The sequence below is a fragment of the Trichomycterus rosablanca genome, chromosome 10, assembly GCF_030014385.1.
Source record: "Trichomycterus rosablanca isolate fTriRos1 chromosome 10, fTriRos1.hap1, whole genome shotgun sequence".
In the NCBI taxonomy this organism is placed as follows: Eukaryota; Metazoa; Chordata; class Actinopteri; order Siluriformes; family Trichomycteridae; genus Trichomycterus; species Trichomycterus rosablanca.
The window spans coordinates 39,349,200-39,375,268 of NC_085997.1; the positions used below are offsets into that span (position 1 = coordinate 39,349,200).

The 26,069-nt window shown below is 44.8% G+C and overlaps 2 protein-coding genes across 4 annotated transcripts; both read left to right on the plus strand.

Annotated features, from left to right (window-relative positions):
- The first annotated feature begins 4,430 nt into the window (after positions 1–4,430).
- Positions 4,431–6,127, plus strand: LOC134322159 (somatostatin receptor type 5). The gene has a single exon (XM_063004029.1). The coding sequence runs from the start codon at positions 4,431–4,433 to the stop codon at positions 5,475–5,477; it is 1,047 nt and encodes a 348-aa protein (XP_062860099.1). The 3' UTR covers positions 5,478–6,127.
- Positions 6,128–17,382: 11,255 nt separating this feature from the next.
- sstr2a (somatostatin receptor 2a) lies at positions 17,383–24,805 on the plus strand. Of its 3 annotated transcripts, none has more exons than XM_063003318.1 (2): positions 17,383–17,888; positions 21,532–24,805. In XM_063003318.1, the coding sequence occupies exon 2, from the start codon at positions 21,583–21,585 to the stop codon at positions 22,726–22,728; it is 1,146 nt and encodes a 381-aa protein (XP_062859388.1). In that variant the 5' UTR covers positions 17,383–17,888; positions 21,532–21,582; the 3' UTR covers positions 22,729–24,805. The 3 variants fall into 3 exon arrangements, with proteins under 3 accessions (XP_062859388.1, XP_062859389.1, XP_062859387.1); XM_063003319.1 differs by lacking the exon at positions 17,383–17,888 and adding an exon at positions 20,314–20,391; XM_063003317.1 differs by lacking the exon at positions 17,383–17,888 and having other exon boundaries at positions 21,019–24,805.
- Positions 24,806–26,069: the final 1,264 nt, after the last annotated feature.

The following is a 26,069-nucleotide window of genomic DNA, read 5'->3' on the forward strand; positions in this document are numbered from 1 at the left end:
GAGAGCGACCCGTTCTTTCACTAATGTGTGTAGAAGCAGTCTGCATGCCGAGGTGCTCGGTTTTATACTCCTGTGGCCATGGAAGTGATTGGAACACCTGAATTCAGTGATTTGGAGGGTGAGTGAATACTTTTGGCAATATAGTGTACATGTATGAATGTTTTGGTGGTCTCTCGATTAGATAAATGCAGTTCTGTTTCTCTCTGACAGTAATGGTGAAGTCGAACTAGCTCTGGATATGAGGGCAAAAAGTAAATACAGTCAAGCTGTAGTTCATCATCAGCACTAACAATGACTTCATAAAAACATCCTCACTATCAAATTAATAACTAACAATTATTTATGTAAATCCACGACCCATTATAAACATTGTTGGAGTGTCAAAGTGTTGAAATCAGTCATCAGGCTCCAAGACTGCCAAAACATACACGCTAAAAGTGGACATATGTTTATGAGGAACATATTTAAGTGGCATATTTAAGTGTGTGGGACATTTTCATATTTAATAACATCCTACTGTCAACAAGCACAGGTCACGCTGACAAACCGATGAATAAGGCGAGCCAGCACGCTTCACATCAGCACATGGATTTACTTAAGGGTAATTAATTATATAAACGCTCAGCATGACGACAGACGTATCTTCAGTGAAACACATCTGGCTCTAATTAGTTCCTCGGTTCTTCCGATAAACGTTTCTCTAAACAGATTTTATCATCGTTCTTAGAAATTTACCAGGGTTTTTTTGTCTTTATTAAATATACTGATCATAATACACATAACATTAAAACCACCTCCTTGTTTCTACACTCACTGTCCATTTTATCAGCTTCTGGAGTTTTTAAACACCTCACTGTCACTGCTGGACTGAGAATAGTCCACCAACCAAAAACGTCCAGCCGACAGCGCCCCGTGGGCAGCGTCCTGTGCCCACTGATGAAGGTCTAGAAGATGAGCGACTCAAACAGCAGCAATAGATGAGCGATCGTCTCTGACTTTACATCTACAAGGTGGACCGACTAGGTAGGAGTGTCTAATAGAGTGGACAGTGAGTGGACACGGTGTTTAAAAACTCCAGCAGCGCTGCTGTGTCTGATCCACTCATATTAGCACAACACACACTAACACACCACCACCATGTCAGTGTCACTGCAGTGCTGAGAATGATCCACCACCTAAATAATACCTGCTCTGTGGTGGTCATGAAAGGGGGTAACAAAGCATGTAGAGAAACAGATGGACTACAGTCAGTAATTGTAGAACTACAAAGTGCTTCTATATGGTAAGTGGAGCTGATAACATGGACAGTGAGTGTAGAAACAGGGAGGTGGTTTTAATGTTATGGCTGATCAGTAAATGTACTTTACAGTAAACACTGGTGCCCAGACTAATGAAACCGAATTCATCCACTTTCAGGTTCGTCGGATACGAATAAACACGTACCTGTCTGGAAACACGAGCCATGTGGGACTCGTTAAGTTTGCAACCCAATCGCACCGTGAGGCATTTGTAAGTTTACGGTGGCGACTGGGAGACATGGTGCCGAGCTTTTAAATTTCAGGCTTTTTCTCCCCCCCCGAGCGTAATCGCATTTCTGCCGTGCACGTATAATCGGGTTATAATGACTAATGTTCAAACACATACTGAATCACACGAGTAGTTCCAGTTTTACGAGTTCTGTAGCCATGGTTCTGGTTTTCCAAACACGAGAACAATCACTGACTCAATTTTCACAACAAATAGGTACCAGAGACGCACAAAAGTATCAGGACGCCCATTCTAATGATGGAATTCATGTGTTTCAGCCATAACTTTCAATCATATCAAGGAAATTCTGTGCTTCCAACTTTGCAGCAACAGTTTAGGGAAGGCCCTTTCCTATTCCTTATAAAGAAAGCTCAATAAAGACAAACCAAGAAACTCTGAGCTCAGCCCCACTCAACAGCTCTGAGATGATCCAGAACATCGACTGATCAATCAGCGCCCAGCCGTACAAATACTGTCATCTTGTGACTAAACGGGCACAAATTCCCATACGCACATACTTCCAATGTTGGCTGTTGTTCTAGCTGAAATAATCACACAGAGGTCGCTCTACTGTAATACCATTTGTTTTTTAAATGGGACATCCGACAAGCTCATGGTCAGGTGTCCAGTGTACCCACGACCATGAGTATGTTGGATATCCAAGTGTAAAACCACAGGCAGAAGACTTTGGAGTGTGAATGTTGGAACATGTGCACTGTCAGTTAGTTCTACACGCACCTGTAAGCTTTGGGTGTGGCTGAAACACCTGATACTTCATAATTAGGAAAGGTGTCCACATATATTTGGCCATATAAATTTATTAAATTCAATTAAAAAAAATGCTAAATAGAATCATTTTATATGTGGTCACACAATTATGTAGGCCCCCACTGTGTACATATGTATGTATCAGCCTCTAAAGTGAAAAGTAAAGCATGCTTGACTGTGGTCAGTGTTATCAAAGCTTCCAATTATGGGTGAAGTGGATTTTTTGGGTGGTTCTGACATCTAACAATCCAGACAAATTTCCTCTCAGCATAAAGTGACCTGTTCTGTATATTTTTGACAGAGCAGATTTCAGAAATGATTACATAAATCTATAGAGAACATACATTAGTGAATTTTTTTTTTTTGGGGGGGGGCAAAGAAGTACAACCACAAATCAGAAAAAGTTGGGACAGGATGGAAAATAGAGATTAATATAAAATGCAGTTTTTTTTATTTGATGTTTCATCTTCTCTCTGCTCGACTTCATTTCATTTATTTATTAATAAACATTCATTCCTGCATTTCAGACCTGCAACACCTTCCAAAAAAAGTTGGGACAGTTAGGACGCCGAGCGATGACGTGTTTCCGTTATTTTGTCCAATTCTGTGCCAAAGTGTTCAGCTTTGACCTTTATGCACTGAACTTCCCTCAGATTCCTTGAATGGTTTAATGATATTCTGCACTGTAGAAGGAGAACATGCAAATCCCTTCCAATCTTTCTGTGAGGAACGTCGTTTCTAATCATTTCAATCCTTCTATCACACATTTGTGGACGAACTGGATCCTCTGATCATCTTTGCTCCTCAGAGACTCTGAAGCCTTTTGTGGACGCTGCTTTTTAGCCCTAAATTGCCCCTATCCCAACTTCTCTGTCCCCGATAGAGGACGTGAGGAGAATTTTGAACCCCGAACTGTCTCTCACCACAAGACGTGTTTGCAGGAAGAACGGTACAAAATAACGGAAACACGTCATCGCTCGGCGTCCTCGGTGCCGAAACGTCTTTTAGGTGTCGGTAAATGCTTTACCGTCCCAACTTTACTTGGAATGTTAAGCAGGTCTGAAATGCAGGAATGGATGTTTATTAATAAATGGGGTTGTATATTTTAATCACTGATTGGAATCTCATGTTCTTTAGAAATTGGAGGAAAGTACAGCCGAGGTCTGGTGTGAAAACATCGCTGGGCGAGAATGTTTGTGTTCCTATCATGAAAGGTGTGAGAGGGGGATATAATGGGTTTGCATGCCAGTCCATGCCTCGGGCATGCATTCCAGCAATGCGTGTCTGAGAAGGAACAGCACTAAGGTAATCACTCACCGTTCACTCTCTTTTATCCCCTGCCTTTCCTCGTACCGCGCCGCGGCTCTGTGCACCGCCTCCCGGTGATAAATGATACCCCGGTCACCACGCGAGAGGTTCAGAAAGACGGCCGGGGTAATTAACAGCGGCGTCGATGACAATAACAATAATAACGATAATGATAAATTACAGAGGAGGGTAAGAACCCGGAGTGTCTCCATCTCGAGTCCTCTCGGCTGCGTCTGGAAGGTGGGTGGCCTTAAGGGGGAAGCTGGGGGTCGATACTCTCAGACTGACCCCCCACTGAACTGGGAGGAAAGAGGAGAAATAGAGGGGTGGAGGGAGGAAGGAAATGGACAAGAAAAGGAGACCACGGAGGGAGGAAACGTGTAGAAGAAATGCTGGAGAGGAGAAAAAAGAAGCCCTGAGTTATGACAAGGAAAAGTGGAGGAACCGTGGCGGCACCTTGGAAACCACATGCCAGCGGATCGGAGTGAGCCGGCGCGGCTTATCAAATAAACAGCCGGGACGGAATAAAGCTGTTACTTCTCTCAGGACGCACGGCGCGCCCCGTGGAAGAGGCTGGTGAGCTATATAAGAACTCCTCGGGAGGGCTCTCTCTGGACTTTTCTCTGAAGGGCTTTCTCTCGCTGCTCTTTAGGTTTTCTGCTCACCTAACATCTAATCCAACTCTTATTTATTCATTCATTTCCAACTTGACACCAATATCTGCTTGATATCGCACGGACAGACCGGACTTGGACTTGACACCCAGCTCGGTTTCTTTCTCTCCGTTTAAAGACTGACCGGCATCAATGCTGGACTTTAAAGGAATGATGGAGACCACAGAACTTTTCCGGATGCTTTCGGACAATCAGTCGGCTCTGGACGTGAACCGAAACTCAGTTCACAGCTTTGACATTCCAGAGAACATTGACGCCTTCAGGGTGAGCATGGCTGTCCTCCACTTGGTGGTGTGCGTGGTGGGATTGGGAGGAAACCTCTTGGTCGTCGTCGCCATCCTCAAGCTGGATAAAATGGCATCCGCTACGACGGTGTACATCTTCAACCTCGCCCTGGCGGACGGACTCTTCATGGTAGGACTCACGTTCGTGGCTTTCCAGAACTTCCACAACGAATGGATCTTCGGCGATCTGGCCTGCAAGCTGGTCATGGTGCTGGATGGCATCAACCAGTTCACTAGCGTGTTCTGCCTGACGGTGATGAGCGTGGACCGGTACATGGCGCTGGTGGACCCGCTTCGCTTTGCGCGCTGGAGGACGCCCAAGCGTGCCAAGATAATCTCTGCCTTCCTGTGGCTCTTCTCCTTGATTCCCGTCCTGCCCATGGCTCTCCACTTCACCGTGCAGTACGGCCTGTGCATGGCCGACATGTTCGTGGAGAAGTGGTGGATGACGTTCCTCACGTACACGTTCGTGCTGGGCTTCGTCCTGCCCTTCCTGTTGATGATTATCTTCTACACCAGCCTGGTGGTCGCTCTGAGGTCGTCTCGACAGCGTGGCAGGAATTCCACCTCACCGGAGAGCCAGAGGTTAGAGAAGCAGGTCACCAAGATGGTGGTGGCGGTGATCGTCGTCTTCGGGATTTGCTGGCTGCCGTTCTACATCTTCAACTTCTGCTCTCTGTACGGGACGAACACCACGCTGGCGTTCGCGCGAGGCTTCGAAATCGCCGTGCTCCTGTCCTACTCGTGGAGCTGCGCCAACCCCATCCTGTACGCCTGCCTCTCGGAGACCTTCGGCAGGTACTTCCGCACGCTGCTCTGCCCTCACAAAAACTCTCCCAGCATGCATTGTAACAGAGAGACCGAGGGTTACGACCTACCCTATACTAACGCGCAGGATGTAAGTGTGCCAACCTAACTTCACAAATACAATCAGAAAATGTGTATATATACTATATATATACAGTATATATATATATATATATATATATATATATATAACCTGACTTATAGATAACCTGTTTCTGTTGTGCTTATTTCCTCCTTCACATTTGTGAGGCCATAAAAACGGTTTATTTTTTGAGATTTGCTTGCAAACAGCGTCGTTACAGACTCATAGGTTGTCAACAAAGTAGATTTGCTTTGTCACCTCTGGGGGTGGAATATCACGAAGGACGAGGGGAGATTAGGCAAATCATGTGTCCGGTTGCCGTGCCCTGACCCTCCGTACAAGTGGTTTCAACCCGCTGTGGAAATAATAATATGTCAATGTTGCCATGGCTGATAGCTGGGAACGAGGACTGACTGTTGGACTGTTGTGATGTTCTACAGGAATGAAAAATGTGGGCGCTGAGAAGCCCTGGATGCAGAAGTTATCATACGATCATACGATCTAGACTGGGTATTTACTAGTGTACACAGTCGTGTACATATATTTTACATACTTGTGTTTTGTCTGAGTTGCATTTTACAGTAACTTTTATTATTTTTCTACTTTTATATGTTGATGAATCTGTAATATTTCCATCATTTAACCTTCAGTTATAAATATTAAACTTTATATGATGATCTTTTTTTTTAAATCACTCCTAAAAACATACCTTTATAAGCTGGAATTTGAACAGTAAGGAGCCGTGGTAATAATAATTGTTTAGTCTATTTGTATCTGTTTTTTGTTTTTTTTCTTACTTATTTTTATTTGGTTCTTACTTTTTTTTACATAATGTTCAATGTACAGCACTTTGGTCAACGTAAGTTGTTTTAAGAGTGCTTTATAAATCAAATTTACTTACTTACTTACTAAATGTTTTCTGAAGCTGTTTTCCATCGTTGTGTGGCTTAACATACAGTATGTACACCAATCAGCTATAACATTAAAACCACCTCCTTTTTTCTACACTCACTGTCCATTTTATCAGCTCCACTTACCATATAGAAGCACTTTGTAGTTCTACAATTACTGACTGCATGCTTCGTTAGCCCCTTTCATGCTGTTCTTCAATGGTCAGGACCCCCACAGGACCCCCACAGGACCACCACAGAGCAGATATTATTTACGTGGTGGATCATTCTCAGCACTGCAGTGACACTGACATGGTGGTGGTGTGTTTACATTTACATTTTCTGCATTTAGCAGATGCTCTTATCCAGAGCGACTTACAGAAGAGCTTCCATAGTAAACATTTCATTTCTCAAGTTTTAGTAAACAACAGTTGAAGATACAAATCTGCTAAAACCTGTTAGAACCAAAGTGTTTTGTTTTTTTTTGGAAATGGAAAAAATGTTAGTAAATAAATACAAGTCAGCTTAAGTGTTCAGTAAAAAGGTGATGAAGGTTTTTAATCGTTTTTTAAAGACAGCAAGAGACTCAGATGTTCGGACAGACAGAGGAAGTTCATTCCACCACTTGGGTGCTAGAACAGAGAAGAGCCTTGATGCTCGTCTTCCTTGAGTCCTGGGTGGAGGCTCAAGTCAAGCGAGACTGGTGGCTCGGAGGTTGTGTGGTACCAGTGTTTTAAACTGAATGTGTGCAGCTACAGGAAGCCAGTGAAGAGAACGCAGCAGTGGGGTGATGATGAGGCAGTAGTGGGGTGATGATGTGGCAGCAGTGGCAGCAGTGGGGTGATGATGAGGCAGCAGTGGGGTGATGATGTGGCAGCAGTGGGGTGATGATGTGGCAGCAGTGGGGTGATGATGAGGCAGTAGTGGGGTGATGATGAGGCAGTAGTGGGGTGATGATGTGGCAGTAGTGGGGTGATGATGAGGCAGTAGTGGGGTGATGATGTGGCAGCAGTGGGGTGATGATGTGGCAGCAGTGGGGTGATGATGTGGCAGCAGTGGGGTGATGATGTGGCAGCAGTGGGGTGATGAGGCAGCAGTGGGGTGATGATGTGGCAGAAGTGGGGTGATGTGGCAGTGTTTGGGCTGGTTAAAAACCAGACGTTAGTGTGTGTTAGTGTGTGTTGTGCTGGTATGAGTGGATCAGACACAGCAGCGCTGCTGGAGTTTTTAAATACCGTGTCCACTCACTGTCCACTCTATTAGACACTCCTATCTAGTCGGTCCACCTTGTAGATGTAAAGTCAGAGACGATCGCTCATCTATTGCTGCTGTTTGAGTCGCTCATCTTCTAGACCTTCATCAGTGGTCACAGGACGCCGCCCACGGGGCGCTGTTGGCTGGATATTTTTGGTTGGTGGACTATTCTCAGTCCAGCAGTGACAGTGAGGTGTTTAAAAACTCCAGCAGCGCTGCTGTGTCTGATCCACTCATACCAGCACAACACACACTAACACACCAGCACCATGTCAGTGATAGCTCAGTGGTTAAGGTACTGGACTAGTAAACAGAAGGTTGCCGGTTCGAGCCCCACCACCACCAAGTTGCCACTGTTGGGTCCCTGAGCAAGGCCCTTAACCCTCAATTGCTCATCGTGTTCCACTCATTGTGTAAGTCGCTTTGGATAAAAGCGTCTGCTAAATGCTGAAAATGTAAATGTAATGTAAATGTCAGTGTCACTGCAGTGCTGAGAATCATCCACCACCTAAATAATACCTGCTCTGTGGGGGTCCTGACCATTGAAGAACAGCATGAAAGGTGGTAACAAAGCATGTAGAGAAACAGATGGACTACAGTCAGTAATTGTAGAACTACAAAGTGCTTCTATATGGTAAGTGGAGCTGATAAAATGGACAGTGAGTGTAGAAACAAGGTGGTGGTTTTAATGTTATGGCCGGCGCTCTGGCACCGACGTGCCAGTTAATGGTGTGTGTAACGAAATTCAGACGCACTCGGCTCAGACTTTGGGTGGAAAGTCGTTGCTCTAATGAGGGGCGCCAAGGAAACCAGCAATAACGACCAATAAAGGAGAACGTCTGGCGTGAGGTACGTACATGGTGTCGCCAACACTCTGCTCACCATCTGGGACTTGCTCAGGGGTCCAACAGTGGCAACTTGGCAATGGTGGGGCTTGAACCAGAAACCTTATGAGTTCTACATCTACATCTTTGGCATTTAGCAGATGCTTTTATCCAACACTTAGAATGATTGAGGGTTAAGGGCCTTGTTCAGGGGCCCAACACTGTCAACATGATGATAATGGGCCTTGAACCGGCAACCTTCCGATTGCTAGTCCAGTACCTTAACCACTGAGATACCACTGTTCTATAGTCCAGTTCTTGTCCAGTATCGTAACCACTGAGCAGTTAAGGAACTGGCCTAGTAATCAGAAGGTTGCTGGTTTAAGCCCCACCACTGCTAAGTTGGCACTGTTGGGCCCCTGAGCGAGGCCCTTAACTCTCATTTGAGGGAAATGCTGGATGTGAGGTACGTACATGGTGTCGCCAACACTCTGCCTACCATCTGGAACTTGCTCGGGGGTCCAACAGTGCCAGCTTGGCCACTGTGGTGGGGCTTGAACCGGCAACCTTCTGAGTTCTACATCTACATCTGTGGCATTTAGCAGATGCTTTTATCCAAGACTTAGAATGATTGAGGGTTAAGGGCCTTGTTCAGGGGCCCAACAGTGGCAACATGATGATGGTGGGGCTTGAACCGGCAACCTTCCGACTACTAGTCCAGTACCTTAACCACTGAGATACCACTCACCGTCCCTAGTGCAGTTCTAGTCCAGTATCTTAACCACTGAGCAGTTAAGGAACTGGACTAGTTATCAGAAGGTAGCTGGTTCAAGCCCCACCACTGCAAAGTTGGCACTGTTGGGCCCCTGAGCGAGGCCCTTAATTCTTAACTGCTCAAACTGTATTCAGTCATAAATGTAAGTCGCTTTGGATACAAGTGTCTGATAAAAGCATCTTAGGGCAGTTGTAGCCTAGTGGTTGAGATACTGGGCTAGTAATCAAAAGGTCGCTGGTTCAAGCCCCACCACTGCCAGGTTGCCACTGTTGGGCCCTTGAGCAAGGCCCTTGGATAAAAGCGTCTGCTAAATGCAGAGAATGTAAATGTAATGTAAATAAATGCTGCAAATGTTGATGTAAAATCAACCATACAGATGACATTTGTGGGTATACAATTACTGACTGTATACCCACTGTATAGAGCTGTTGCTTGGTACACTTTGTACCCCAGTTATCAATCGAACTTCCACCCCATAGAACCCCCGGTGACCACGTTTTATGTGGATGGTGGACCATTCTCGAGACTGCAGTAACAATTCTGTGATAATGACATGGTAGTGAGTGTTGTGAAGCAGGTGCAGCAGTGTTGTTGGGGTTTCTGCACACTTACTGTGAATGCCTGGAGGAAACCAAAAGTCATATGATCAGAAAATGTCCACTAATAAAAGACTACTAATGAAAGGGAGTTTAAACAGTATTTAAAAATCCCAACAACACTGCTGCACCTGATAGACTCATACCAGAACTACACACATGTTATTACGCCATGTTATTACCATGTTAATGTGACAGATAAATGTAATACCCGCAAGTCATAAGCAGAAGTAGTGGCTGGAGGTTCATGCAGAGGTTTCTCTCTAAATCTTTCAATAATTCATGCACTGTAGACGATAAAATTCTTAAATTTCTTACAACTATGAGGAATAATGTTTTTCTTAAACTGTCCGACTCGTGCAGTTGCCAAATCTTGACCCATCCTCGCATATAAACAACTTCTCCTTTTGTTTAATCGAGTTCTCTCATGAGATTACGGGATCTCTCTCACCGTGAGGTCACGACGTTCTCATGAGAGAAATCTGAGATGAATATCTTTCATTTCTCATTACAAAAATATTAAATAAATACATTCTGAGCAATGTAAGCAAACATGTCGGTAACGGATGTTGTTGTTCTACCCTCGTTAAGTTGTGTGTAGAGGTCAGGGCTCGTTCTAATGGCTCTGACGTTCTATTCGACAGCTCAGCGCCCCTGACCACTGTGCTAGCACTGCACCAAACTATGTAAAATTATATATCAGTACACGCTTCCTACGTAGCAGCAGAGATGGGGAACTCGAGTCGTTTCAAATGACTCAGACTCGACTCGTGACTCACAAAAAAATAACTCGTAGACAACAAAAGTCAGCAACATTAGTTACGTGTAATAATTAATTATATATTATATTCTGATCGTGTCATTTTCTGCTCTCTAATAATAATAACGCTCCGGCCGTCTGAACCCACAACACACACGATAAGTAAATGTTCCAGCAGCTTCCGGTGTAGTGATGATTTGTTTTATTAGGATTTTAACATCATGTTTTACACTTTGGTTACATTCATGACAGGAACGGTAGCTACTCTTACACAAGATTCATCAGTTCACAAGATTATATTGAACACAGTCATGGACAATTTAGTATCTCCAATTCACCTCACTTGCATGTCTTTGGACTGTGGGAGGAAACCGGAGCACCCGGAGTAAACCCACGCAGGCACGGGGAGAACATGCAAACTCCACACAGTAAGGACCCGGACCGCCCCACCTGGGGATCGAACCCAGGACCTTCTTGCTGTGAGGCAACAGTGCTACCCACTTAGCCCGTGTAGTGATGAAGCGTCGCTCCCTACTCCCTACACAGTCTGAAGTTCACTTCATTTGAACATTCTCGTTACCTTTGGATCGGAATCTCACTTAAAATGGTGGAGTACCCTACGTAGTGCACTTCACAGGAACGACCGGGGTGAATGGAACGCTCCTACAGAATCGGTGCTGATGGTTGAAAGACGCTTTCTGAACCAATCAGAGCTTCTGATTGTAATTGTTAGTAAGAAATGCTGTTATTTGCATTTATTCGGTTTGCGTCACACAGATGACGCGGTAATGAAACGCTCGATCGGCTTTCTAACGACTTCCTGTTTTACTTCACCACCGGGAAAAGTTTGGAGGTTTTTAATTATAAGCACATTTAGAAAATAACGGATTCTGTTCCTAATGGGACGCACGCTTATAAATGTAATAGCATCTGGAAGAACAGAAGCTAAGGTAAGCAGCGATTATGATGGTTTTTGCCGTGTTTGGGATTTTGGCCGCTGTGCCGTGATTTATCGAGCGCTTTTGTTCTGTAATGAAAACAAAACGTATCAGTTGAAGCTTTTAACTGGAACCTTCTTGTTACAGAAATTACATTCATTTACACAATGAGGAGGAAAGTAAAGACACGAAGTAAAACGGCTAAATACACTCGCTAATCTGTTGTTGTTTTTATCTGAACTTACAGATTATTTCTTTATTTCTACGCTACATTTATAATATATGTTTTGTGTAGATTATAGTGACTCCTGACTAGACTCGGACTCTAGCCTAAAGACTTGACAGGTTTGTATGATACAAAAACCCCTATCAGCATGAACTCCACACAATAAAGACTCCAAGTCTCCAAATGTCAAATTCCCTAAAATAAGCTTTGTTTAGAAACCCTTCAGATAAGGACTAAAATAAAAGCTTTCACAGATAGCCTCCAACGTTTCTCCTAAAACTGTATACATGCTCCGCTCAGAACATTTCTCATTGAACATATCATTTACAATCTTTTTTAGACAGGCTTATACAACAAAAAGTCAATAAATATACAGTGGTACGTTAAACTGGACGTCAGGTGGTTCTGGGAGTGGCGTCGAGTTTTAAAGACGTTGAGTTTCGAGGTATTTTTCCCCATAAGGATGTTTGGGAGAACCTGTTAATGCGTCCATGGTCCCGTGGAGCTGCAGATATTTTAGTCTCATGTAAAATAATGAGGTTGTTTTTGACACTTAAACACTGAAAATAACACAAATATAATATAAACACAGTGAAATACAATTACTAACAGTTAACCATCAATAAAAATACAATAAAAGCTGCACTTTAGTTTTACTTCTTTATTGTTTCCTGACACTTCTTAATGGTGGAGATGCTCGATCTTCCGTTGAGCACCGGCGCATTCACATGAGAAGCCGCTGTGCCGTTATTTCCTATGAAGTGTGACGGCGGTGCACAAAACTTAGCGTGACTTACTGTAGTAAAACAGCGAGTGAGGAATGTGATTAGTGGAGGAACTTATGAGCAGTAATAATGAAGAGAAGTTTAGTGCTCCTGTCTCCTTCTTTTACTACATTAAACCACGTTAAGCTTTATTTTCAACCAGAAGCGTTTCAGACTCTGAACCAGAAGCTGATTCTGATTCTCACCATTTCTCAGAAGCTGGAGCTGTAACACAAGTTTAAAAGTGAAACAGGGAGGAGAATCCAGATAAACACAGATACATGTGGAGCTGTAACCCTGGATCTGACGCTTATTCCACACTGATTCAGATTCAGCTCAGATTCACACTTTGGTCACGTTTTACAGCTCAAGACGAATTTAAGGTACAAATTTCTCCTCAAAGGGCGTCGAGTTACAAGGTACCTCTGTACTGCAGTGTTTGCCCGGCATTCGCATGTTTGTTTTACTATCGTTTACCTTCCACCAAGGTTATTCAAGCCCCAACAGCCATCGGTCGCCATCGACTTCTATAAACTCCCAGCGTCTCTTTGCTCTGGTTGACTGATGGACTCGAGCTAAAGGCGAAGGACCCCGTGTGACTGATAACTTACACTCTGTGTAGGTTAAACCATTTTGTTGGCAGGAAAAATACACTTCATAAGAAAAGGAAAAATGCTCACTGGGAGAAACTGGGAGTCTGGAATTTGATTTATAAACTGTATTTAAAACATATTATTAGAAGAAATGTAAAATCATCCATGCTAATGAAGTAAGGCAGGTTTATGAGGTGCTCTGACTACATGGAGCAATGTTTTAGTCATTTGTACCACATTTACACAGTTATTAAGAGAAACCAAGACTTAAAAGTGGTAATAACTCTTCTCTGTCCAGCAGTGGGAATAAATATTTCATTTTATTCATCTACTTTTATTAGCCATTGCAGTTTTGTCATGAACAAGCCACAGATTCACTTATATCTCATATTTACATTTACTGAGGGTCAAGGGCCTTGCTCAAGGGCCCAACAGCAGCAACCTAGCAGTGGTGGGGCTTGAACCAGCGACCTTTGGATTACTAGTCCTGTGCCTTAACCTGTGCAGGAAGCTCAGTGGTGAAGATACTGGACTAGCAATCAGAAGATTGCCAGTTCAAGCCCTACCATCACCACTGTTGGGCCCCCGAGCAAGGCTCTTAACCCTTAATTGGTCGAATGTCATAAATATAAATGCAATTGCTTAATTCGCACTGTTTGTTTGTTTATTAGGATTATAACATCATGTTTTACACTCTTGGCCACATTCATGACAGGAACTACACTCATTACACAAGATTCATCAGGGCAGTGGTAGCTCAGTGGTTAAGGTACTGGACTAGTAATCTAAAGGTTGCCGGTTCAAGCCGCACCACCGCCAAGTTGCCACTGCTGGGCCCCCGAGCAAGGCCCTTAACCCTCAGTTGCTCAAAAAAAATTGTGTTCAGTCATAACTGTAAGTCGCTTTGGATAAAAGCGTCTGCTAAATGCTGAAAATGTAAATCAGTTCACAAGGTTATATCAAACACAATTTAGTGTCTCCAATTCCCCTCATTTGCATGTCTTTGGACTGTGGGAGGAAACCGGAGCACCCGGAGGAAACCCACGCAGACACGGGGAGAACATGCAAACTCTAAACAGAAAGGACCCGGACCGCCCCACCTGGGGATCGAACCCAGGACCTTCTTGCTGTGAGGCGACAGTGCTACCCACTTAGCCGCCCAATTGGGACGGTTAATACAGTAGGTTTGCATGTACACTATATTGCAAAAAGTATTCACTCCCCCATCCAAATCCATGAATTCAGGTGTTCCAATCACGTCCGTGGCCACAGGTGTATAAAACCGAGCACCTCGGCATGCAGACTGCTTCTACACACATTAGTGAAAGAACGGGTCGCTCTCAGGAGCTCAGTGAATTCCAGCGTGGTACCGTGATGCCACCTGTGCAACAAGTCCAGTGGTGAAATTTCCTCACTACTAAATATTCCACAGTCGACTGTCAGTGCTGGTATAACAAAGTAGAAGCGATTGGGAACGACGGCAACTCAGCCACCAAGTGTTACCACGTAAAATGACAGGGCGGGGCAGCGGATGCTGAGGAACATAGTGCACAGAGGTCACCAACTTTCTGCAGAGTCCATCACTACAGACCTCCAAACTTCATGTGGCCTTCAGATGAGCTCAGGAACAGTGTGTAGAGCTTCATGGAATGGGTTTCCATGGCCGAGCAGCTGCATCCAAGCCTTGCATCACCAAGCACAATGCAAAGTGTCGGATACAGTGGTGTAAAGCACGCCGCCACTGGACTCTAGAGCAGTGGAGACGTGTTCTCTGGAGTGACGAATCACGCTTCTCCGTCTTCTGATGGACGAGTCTGGGTTTGGCGGTTGCGGATATAGCCCCACCTCTGCTAGGTTGCCACTATTGGACCCTTGAGCAAGGTCTTTAAACCTTAATAGCTTGTATTTATTTAAAGTTGCTTAGATAAAGGTGTCTGCTAAGTACCGTAGATCTTCCAACAGCATGTCAGATTAGACAGCTATGTCCATTCATGACATTTTACGACTTCTATTTGAACGTGTAGTAAAGTCATGTGGTGGCAAACTTAAAGAGATAACAGACCGAAAAATTGGCCAAGAGTAGATTCATAATAACCGCTGCAGTTACGCCCTCTGCTGGCTGATCGATGGCACTAACATAATGAGACGGGGGATAAAGGAGATCAGTGTGCGACTCTCTATGCGCAATACGGATCTCCGTATGAACCCGGCTGGTGCAGGTGAAGAGAAGTGGTCAGCTACTCTACACGTAGCAGAACATTAAGCTTTTTGTGGTCTTAATATCTTTTTAAATCTCGAATAAACAAACAGTGAATCTCCAAATGCAGAAGATGCTCAGACGAGACGAACAAGCTGAGTGGGAAGAAAAAGCAAAGAAAGCCAACAGCAGACCTGAGTTCCAACATCACGACGTGAAGTGCATAATCAGGGCTGGTCTGCTACAAGTGACATGAGACAGACAGCTTTAGATGACAGCGTCCATCAGCCTTTTGTTGTCTGTACCATCCCCGCTGAGGGCTGAGACTATCACGTGTACCCTCCGACATGAACACAGTCTCAAGGCATATCTTTTCTCACAAAAAGCCATACTGCACACAGAGAGTCACCCTATGAACTCCGTGTATACCCCATTGCTAGTGCAGGTGACTTGATCAGACAGCAGACGTTGCTGTTTTTGTTTGGGCACCCGGCCAGGTTGATAGCACCACCTGAGATTCAAACTTGAGAGCTGGAGATATCAGCGGTGATGAGCTAGCACGTTAGACCTCTACTCCACCCGAGTGGAGCTGTTGTGTAAGTCAGTGGTCCCCAACCACCGGTACCGGTCCGTGGGTCATTTATTACCGGGCCGCACAGAAAGAATAAATAATTAGAGACGCTACATCAGCAATGAAAACACTACTTTTTTATTGTAGTGTTATTGTCTCCAATCACCACTAGGTGGGAGCAGCATCTTGTTGCAGCAAAAAAAGCTCATTTGTGAGTAGTACAGTTATTCCATTTTAAATCGCCCCCGCCGATCCGTGAAATTATATCTTATATGAAACTGGTCCGTGGTGCAAAAAAGGTTGAGGACTGCTGGTGTAAGTCATTGAGAGCTTTCTAACATGTCCGCTGTTACCGTTTATGTTTACCCAAATTATTTGACACCGAAACCGTCCAAATGTGAATTTAATATATTGTTTTGATTCAGGCAATATGTTAATAGGTATAAAAGGGTTCTAAGTGGCCCATGTTCAAACTTTCACCTCAAGTGCAACAAACCTACAGGTCATCTCTGTGTACCTTATTTATTTATTCATTTATTAGGGTTTTAATGTCGTGTTTTACTCACTTGGGTTTCATTCATGACAGGAACTGTCGTTACTGCTTACACAAGATTCATCAGTTCAAGTTTAATATCAAACACAGTTATGGACAATTTTGTATCTCTGATTCACCTCACTTGCACGTCTTTGGACTGTCGGAGGAAACCGGAGCTCCCGGAGGAAACCCACACAAACGAGGGGAGAACATGCACTTGCAGTGGACATGTAGAATCCGGGGCACTGCTCTTGCGGTCGACTGGTTGGTGCAGAGAGTGTCCATTGTAATGTGTGTGCTGTTATGTGTCTTGAGAGTTGTGTGTGTTCTTAAACTACTTTTATGCCCTTTTAATTGCCCCTTGGGGACTTTTATTTAAGTAATCTGCTCTGATCTGAAACTCCACACAGAAAGGACCCGGACCCGGGTCGCCCCACCAGGGGATCGAACCCAGGACCTTCTTGCTGTGAGGCCACCGTGCCACCCCCACAGTGGCGTAACTACACTGTGGGGGGTAGGGGGTCACCTCACTGCCCTCCCATTGGATGAACGTATTATGCATGTATTATGGCAAGCCAAACAAGAAATATATAACAACCACTGATATACATATATAATGCGTGTGTAATATGACATTTGTTGAGGGGGCCCAAAAAGTTTTTTTGCACTGGGGCCCATGAGCTCCTAGTCACACCACTGCACCCCCATCTCTGCGTAGAACCTTCTAGTTGCACAAAGCATGGAGTTTTCTTCATGTTAGGACACCCAATGTTTTCCTACCTTGTGCAATACCCACAATGCATACACGGTGTGCCAAGGTCTGGCTGGTGTGGTTTGTAAATCATGCCAAGACCTCGTGACATCTTCCCACATGCGTTTATTTTAATCCCACATCCAAGGGCTCTTTCCCAGGCTTGGATTCGTGACGGATTGCTTTGAGCCCTGTTATTGGTCCTAATCGGAAGAACAAGAGATAATGTCCTAAATTAGGCTGGATTTGATCGTGGTGCAGATTCACGTACCGTGTTTTTGTGTTATATATAGAGTATATATTAAGAGTTGTAGAGTTTCTCTGCACGGACTTTATTCGGTCGCACCGACTGGAAGAGCTGCAGCTCCATCTGCACGCGCCACTGAAAGCTGCAGCGCGCGCTCGGGGCGAACAGTCGTCGCGCGCCTCTCAAAAGCAGCCCGAGGTAAAGAGTGAACGCTAACGCTGCTTCACCAAGACGAGCCGGAAAATCCATTTAAAAGCTTAAATTTCTTAAATATCGACGGATTTATTTGCTTATTTTGTATTCCAGAGCTGATTTTGCTGTTTTATACTCGAATGTAGCGGTTCGGTCAGGAATAACGGTACATTATCCGGGCTGGAGAAGTGAAGCAGGTGTATGAAGTGCGCTGAGGAGACGCGGAGATGTTTTGGGGAGTTTTTACTACATTTCCACAACTAATACGGATTTAAATGAATTAAAGTGGATAAAATGACCATTTTAATCCTGCTCCATCGAACAGGTAACAAAACACATCGACTTTTGATGAAATCTAGACAGTTAACGGCAATTAGCGCGATGTCACAGTGTTCCGCACACTTCAGTAATTTTCCACATTTTTGAGGAAAGTGTCAATTTATGATGACAAAGCAACAATTTAGAATGTATTTAAATCCAGTTTACCTGAGTTTTGATCATTTTAATGGACAATAAAGTCTAAAATGAGCTGTTTGAAGCTTTGTACGGATTGCTGTTATCAGTAACAGTAATCCGTACAGCGTCAGTTAACACGACCTGGTACTTTTATAACCTACATTTAACCATCATAGTAAATGTTTATTATAAACCTCATTCTCAGAAAAGCTGGGACGTTTTATAAAGCCCAAGAAAAGAGGAATTTATGATGCGTTAATAATTCTTTGGAAACGACGATTAGCGCGATGTCACGGTGTTCCGCACACTTCAGTGATTCTTCACACTTTTTGAGGAAAATGTCAATTTATTATGACAAAGCAAGAATTTAGAATGTATTTAAGTCCAGTTTACCTGAGTTTTGATCAGTCTAATGAAAAATAAAGTGTAATATTGACTGACTGAAGCACACTTTGTACGGATTGCTGTTATTAGTAACAGTAATCCGTACAGCGATCCTGAGGTGAAGCTGTGGTACATCTTTATTATTATTTATTACAAATCCCATTTCCAGAAAACTTGGGACTTTCGTTCACTGAGTTTATTTTATGAAGTGAAATAAAAAGAAGAATCTGTGATGTGTTCATTCTCTTAAATCTTAATTCAGCTGATGAAAGTAGAAAGAAAAGATATCTAATGTAGTTAGATATGGGGGGGGGGGCCCAGGGCCCAGGGTGTTACCGTGTGCCTTGCGCCCATTGAAAAGCTGAGATAGCTGATCCAGCACCCCCACGACCCTGACTGGACGAGCAGTTAAGAAAGTGAGTGAGTGAGTTTCAGGTTGCATCTCTTGACGCAGCGGTGGACTGCGTGAAGTTACAATGGTTTTCCAAGGTACTCACACGCCCGTGTGGCTTTGTCCATCACGGCAGCTCACTTGGACTGGGATCGCTACAGATGCCCTCAATCTTTCACAATATGATGGACAGTACTGTAGATGGTCAAAGACTGCTCTTTTTTAATTGATTGATGATTTTCTACTTAAGTTTGGAACACAGTGGTGAGCCATGACCCATCACTGCTTGTACAGACTGATCCTGATCCAGGTGGATCCTTCTTCTATACATGAGCATGAGTCCCTCACCTGTTACCAACTCACTTGCTCATTGTTGAATGCTCTTATTCTGTCCCCGTCCCAACTTTTTTGGAGTGTGTTGTAGGCATCAAATTCCGAACGTGTCTCTATTCTACTTATATCAGTTATATAAAGAGACAAAAGAATTAACAAATCACAGATTCTTCTTTTTATTGTGTTTTACTTAACGTCCCAACTTTTGTGGCAACGGGTTCAGTATTTAAATTACTCTCGAGTACTCACGACTTCTTTATCGATCCATATATATCAGTAACGATCGGCAGGACATGAAAGCAGTCTGTGGATTGTAAAACGTCTAAACGGAAGCCGCAGAATTAGGGCAGAACTGATGACCGAGGTCGTAATGAAACGTCACTGGCTGATTTCAGATCAGTGAAATGTGCGTTATTTCTCCTGCTGTGGTCAGAAACGTTTATTAATCCTATCCCAGGTCAAATCCGTACACAAACGTGAATGAGAGCGTGAGATGCGACTCTTAGCGAGCTTATATTATTAATATACTTTTATTACCGACACCTTACTGGCTCTTTTCACCATCTTAACTTTTAAGCATGTGCTTCCTTGCGAGTCTTTGTTTCCATGGTTACAACTAGGGATGCATCGATACCATTTTTTCCCCAACCGAGTACGAGTACAAGTGCATGTATTTTAGTACTCGCCGATACCGATACCTATTTAGAATGATGCAATCTGGATCATTATGGGATAGTGTAGTTTTTAGTGTAAAATAGTGCAGTGGAACAGACATGATTGAGAAAGCTTCCGACAAGCTAACGTTAACGTTCATTAATAAACGCACGTCATTAACGCTGTGCGCATCGTACACGCGATGCGATTCTGCTGATTGAGATATTTACTTTAAAAAGGATGATACGGTCCGATCCCATCTGAGCCGATTCTATCGGCACGTACTGTACATTCGTGGTTCACCTCGGTAAATCGTAAACGACTCCGAGTCGACTCCCGCTCTGTGGTAATAACCAGTATAATTAAGCCTGAGCTTTATAATGTAAGCGAGTCGCACAGAATGTTCTGTAGTAGTCGGTGTTTATTTACAACCGCATCGTTTATTATAACAGTAAACACGGAGAGATGACTGAGAAAAGAAGCTTAAAATGAGTCGACTCCTGAATCACTTGTATCGACACTGTGAACAGAGTATTGAACACAAACACGTCCTGTAACAGCGGTCGCTGCTTTTGTAACCGGTTATCTTCACTGTTAGCTCTATTTTAAGGTTTGTTTTTCTTTCAAACGGAACTAAATAACATTAAACGTGCGTGTGAGCGTCGCGGTCAGTGAGAATAATTCAATCTGTCTCCCGTGGGTGAAAAATGAATCGCTTTAGTTTTAGAAGTAAAAAAATCTCGTAATGTCACGCCCCCCCCGGTCAGGCACTCGCGCCCCACAGGTTGAAAACCCCGGCGTTAACGCAGCGACGTGCACCAGGCACACGGTATCGGATGTTTAGTATCGGAGCCTCGTTTGCGAGTACGAGTACGAGTTAATGAGCGCGGTATCGGGATAATACCCGATACTAGTATCGGTACTCGTGTGTCTCTAGTTACAACATAAACAAGTGTTACCTTCAAACGATTCCCTACAGAAACCGTACGCTGCTGCGGTAATGACGATAACGCCGGGGACAGTAATATATTGCTCAAAAATATGCACAGGTTGTACAAATATGAAAAGAAAAATTACATTTTGTTTCTTTTTAAGTTATTATAAAACTCATATTGTGATTTTTATAATGACTTGATGACTTTTTAGCATTTTATTAGAGCAGAGAAGTTTTAAAGCAAAATATTGATCTTTAATGAATGATCTTTTTAATACCTAAACTATTTGTTTTGTAATAAAGTATTTTTAACACAGATTTATAACCTAGGGACGTAAAAGTTCCCCCCAATTGAAGAATCACCCGAATGCAAAGCGCTCGCAAAACTTTACGCCGCGTCGGAGCGTCTCCGAGGGCGCTCCGAATCGTTTGCTTAACACGGATCAATTAAATCAACATTTGCCGAAGCCCCGTACGCAAGCCGCGGCGGGCGCAACAGAGGGGACGCGACTCTCGGTGTAAAGTCCTACGTGTCCAAAGTATCAAGTTACCCCAGAGCGGAATACATTTGCAGATCTGCCCCCCCCCCCCGTATCCGCCGTGCGTGTTTAATCACTCGGGACGGGGGCTCTTGAATAGCGATGAAGCCCGGGTTGCATCTCCACCTGCATTTATGGATGTCGTCCGGTTTAAAAAGCACGGGGCGGAGATAGACGCGGCCCGTCGTCCCGTTTTGAGGAACAGGTCGTCGTTTCGTCGGCGCTTCTGCGGCTCTTGCTCACGGTCCTGTGTCCTTTTCTCCGCATGTATGTGCAGGTTTTACGCAATGACGTGGACATAGGAGACGCGAACAGACACACGATCAAGATGGAATCATGGACACTACCCCCTGCGCTCCCGAACCTCTCCGCCGCTCCCGAGCCCCTTCTCTACGACGGCTTCCTCCCTGGGAACGAGTCCGACTTCGGCCTGGAGGACTCCCCTCACAACATCACCCGTCACGCCTTTGACCAGACCAGCTCGGTCGTGATCACGTTCGTTTACTTTGTCGTGTGCGCCGTGGGACTGTGTGGCAATGCCCTGGTGATTTACGTAATCCTTCGCTACGCCAAAATGAAAACGGTGACCAACATCTACATCCTGAACCTGGCTGTCGCAGACGTCCTGTGCATGCTCAGCCTGCCCTTTATTGCGATTCAGCTGGCGCTGCTGCGCTGGCCGTTCGGCGCCGCGGTATGCCGCGTCGTCCTCACCATGGACTCGCTGAACCAGTTCACCAGCATCTTCTTCCTGACCGTGATGAGCATCGATCGCTACCTCGCAGTGGTGCACCCCATAAAGTCTACCAAGTGGCGCAAGCCTCGCGTGGCCAAAACGATCAGCCTGGCCATGTGGGGCGTGTCCCTTCTGGTCAATCTGCCCATCATGATCTTCAGCGGCCTGAACGCCAATAAGAACGAGGCACGGACGTGCACCATGCTGTGGCCGGAGCCCCAGAGCACCTACTACACCGCCTTCATCTTCTACACCTTCCTCTTGGGTTTCTTCCTGCCGCTGATCGTGATCTGCATGTGCTACCTCCTGATCGTGATCGAGGTGAGGTCCTCGGGCGCGCGCGTGTCCTCCAGCAAGCGCAGGCGCTCCGAGCGCAAGGTGACGCGCATGGTGTCCGTCGTGGTGGCGGCGTTCGTGCTCTGCTGGCTGCCGTTCTACGTGTTCAACGTGGCCTCGGTGACCAGCGTCCTGGTGCCCACGCCGGTCCTGAAGAGCACCTTCGATTTCGTGGTGGTGCTGGGTTACGCCAACAGCTGCGCCAACCCCGTCCTGTACGCCTTCCTGTCGGACAACTTCAAGAAGAGCTTCCGGAACGTGCTGTGCCTGAGGCGGGCGGGCGGGCCGGACGGAATCGAGCGGAGCGACAGCCGGCAGGACAGGACGCGCACGGTCAACGACATCGCGACGGAGACTCACAACGCCGCCCTGCTCAATGGGGACCTGCAGACCAGCATTTAGGTCCGTGATGTCCGAGACCCAATTGGTCTCCATTCACGAGGAACCTTGATATGACGAGATAGCTTCACTTTGGTCCACTTGAAGTGGTCAGATGAACGATAACTTTGGCCTCTTACAGATTATGGATTGTACGGATCCTTTATTATATTGGCAAGGATAGGCTGCTGTAAAAAAAAAATCACATTCCTTCGCTTTGTGTTGTTGTTTGCACTTGCTAAGATGTTTAAATCACGTCCATTGAAATATCGAAGAGAAACGATCACCGTGACGTCCGGCTGTCTTTTTATTGACCTTCGGTTTCGCTGTAAGGGTGTAGAGCGAGGCAAATCCCCACACACCGGGCAGAAGTAAAATAGATATTCAGTCCAAGGTCGAGCGACACTGTGGCTACGAAGCCGTAATAAATAAAAAATTAAGCGCCCAGTTAATAAATACAGAGTAACGAAGGGATAGCGGAACTAAATACGACGTCCGCAGATAGCGCTTTTCCACCAAAATAAACGCGCTGCAACCAGGGCTGGATTCTGAGAAGCGTGGTATCGAATCCAGCCTTGCTTTACCGGTTCGAGGCCGAGCGGCTGTACGAGCAACGATTGGCCGGTCGCTCGTGCGGGGGGGCGGGACAAAGGACCGGATGTGGGTCTCTCTCTGTCGGAATGCGATCGCGTTCTCTGCCGGGCCGATTGGAGGCGCTTGCACAGAGATGGGAGGGGGTGCCCTTAGGGTGTGTCTCTCCGCCATGCGACGCTGGGTGGCGCCAAACCCGTCGACGTGCGGGTGGCAAAGATGCATCCGGCTGCTGCTCGCGTTTCGGAGGGGATACGGGTTGGCTTCGGTCACCTCCGTCGGGGCGGGGTTCGGCATAGACGGAGAGGAAGCGCGATGCTAATTGAACGATTGGATGCGCTAAAAAGGGGAGGAAAAAAAGAACCCTGGTTCTGGTTCTTGAACCGGTTCCGTTCGGGTGTCCTGTAGAGAACCGACCCGCGTTTCCGCCAGTTTTTGGGAACCAACAACGTGCGTCGCATAACGAATGTAAAGAGTAACACGATGGCGGAGCGTGTAGATCGACTGTGGGGATTTGTGCTGCTGCGTGGATCAGCTGTCGGTGATGAGAAGTTCCACGACACGAACAAACGTCTGTGTGGAATAACCATCAAACCCATCAAGCCCAGTCTAACAGCTCCACGTGTATCCGTGTTCAACTGGATTAACTTCACGTGTGCTGGTTCTGCAGCTCCAGGTTCTGAATCCACAAAGAGCTTCAACTAAATAAAGCGTAACGTGGCCGAATGTACTAACAGTCAGAGGCGTAGAGAGAGAGAGAGAGAGAGAGAGAGAGAGAGAGAGAGAGAGAGAGTTGCGACGCTCCTTGACATTCCTTCGTGTGACCCTCCAATAGTTCCAAACAAACCCGGCGCCGTCACGTTCTCATATGGGACCGGCAGCAGTGAATTAAATATTAAACCGTAAATAATAAACATTTCTACAATTTCTGGGTGTTTTCACCTGCGTTTACATTTACTGCATCTGCTTTAATGTCAATCTGGTATATAAAGTGGAAGATTGATGTTTATAATGACTAATAACACACAGTACATTATATTAGCATACATGACATAATGCCATATCATTAAGTAGTAGAGACGATACACAGCACAGAGATTAAAGTTTTTGTATGTTTAGTTTTTTACATAAACTATAATCTCCCTTCACTTTCCTGAGGATTCATAATAATAATAATCATTTTGGTTAAACACTAAGTCATGTGCTGGGTTCATAAGGTTTACCTGCACTGAATGAACAGGTTATAAACACACTCCCGTACCTGTAACATTATAGTGCAGCTACATGTAACACATGAATGAATTCATTATTAATATGCACTAGTTCATTTTGTCTGATGTAAGTGGTGGTGAAGGTGCACAAACCATGCAGGTGAGTTAAAGTAGAGATATCCAGGGTAACATATTACTCCAGTAAAAGTAAAAATACTCTTTACCTCCACTTGAGTAAAAGTACTAAAGTATTTACCTTCAAATGTACTTAAGTATGACAGTAAAAGTATCATGATTTATTATGGCTCTGATGTTTTATGATCATTTCTGTAACAAGACTCGTTTTAGGTGAAAAGACTCTAGTGGCATTAATTAAGCTTAACTGACTCGGTTATTAATGAAGATAAACATGTAACATTTAGTGCTGAGCAAATGCTAAACAATAACAGGATTAAGTATATTAATGACATTACATTCATAATTTTGTTAAAACAAAGCAACATGTGGAGATGAACGGGGCTCTATGGGATGTTTGGAACTATTCAGAGCTCCACGACCCGGAAGCTGCGCAGAATAAATGTCACCGCCCCCGTTACAGCGGTTCCCTATACGGGAGAGTCGCCGCTCTGTTCTCTCTACCGCTCTGCTAACAGTACCACACAGGAACTCTCAACTACTCTGTTATTACAGATTATAAGCGCTCTGTACTGGTTATAAACGCTCTGTACTGGTTATAAGTGCTCGTACTGGTTATAAGTGCTCGTACTGGTTATAAGTGCTCGTACTGGTTATAAGTGCTCTGTACTGGTTATAAGTGCTCTGTACTGGTTATAAGCGCTCTGTACTGGTTGTAAGTGCTCGTACTGGTTATAAGTGCTCGTACTGGTTATAAGTGCTCGTACTGGTTATAAGTGCTCTGTACTGGTTATAAGTGCTCGTACTGGTTATAAGTGCTCGTACTGGTTATAAGTGCTCTGTACTGGTTATAAGTGCTCGTACTGGTTATAAGTGCTCGTACTGGTTATAAGTGCTCGTACTGGTTATAAGTGCTCTGTACTGGTTATAAGTGCTCGTACTGGTTATAAGTGCTCGTACTAATTATAAGTGCTCTGTACTGGTTATAAGTGCTCTGTACTGGTTATAAGTGCTCGTACTGGTTATAAGTGCTCGTACTGGTTATAAGCGCTCTTACTGGTTATAAGCGCTCTGTACTGGTTATAAGCGCTCTGTACTGGTTATAAGCGCTCGCTCTGTACTGGTTGTAAGTGCTCGTACTGGTTATAAGTGCTCGTACTGGTTATAAGCGTTCTGTACTGGTTATAAGTGCTCTGTACTGGTTATAAGCGCGCTGTACTGGTTATAAGTGTTCTGTACTGGTTATAAGCACTCTGTACTGGTTATAAGCGCTCTTACTGGTTATAAGCGCTCTGTACTGGTTATAAGCGCTCTGTACTGGTTATAAGCGCTCGCTCTGTACTGGTTGTAAGTGCTCGTACTGGTTATAAGTGCTCGTACTGGTTATAAGCGTTCTGTACTGGTTATAAGTGCTCTGTACTGGTTATA

What these genes read in the sequence shown, in the direction of transcription:
- sstr2a (XM_063003317.1), top strand. Translation starts at nt 21,520, where the DNA reads ATGTATGTGCAGGTTTTACGCAATGACGTGGACATAGGAGACGCGAAC.
- LOC134322159 (XM_063004029.1), top strand. Translation starts at nt 4,431, where the DNA reads ATGGAGACCACAGAACTTTTCCGGATGCTTTCGGACAATCAGTCGGCT.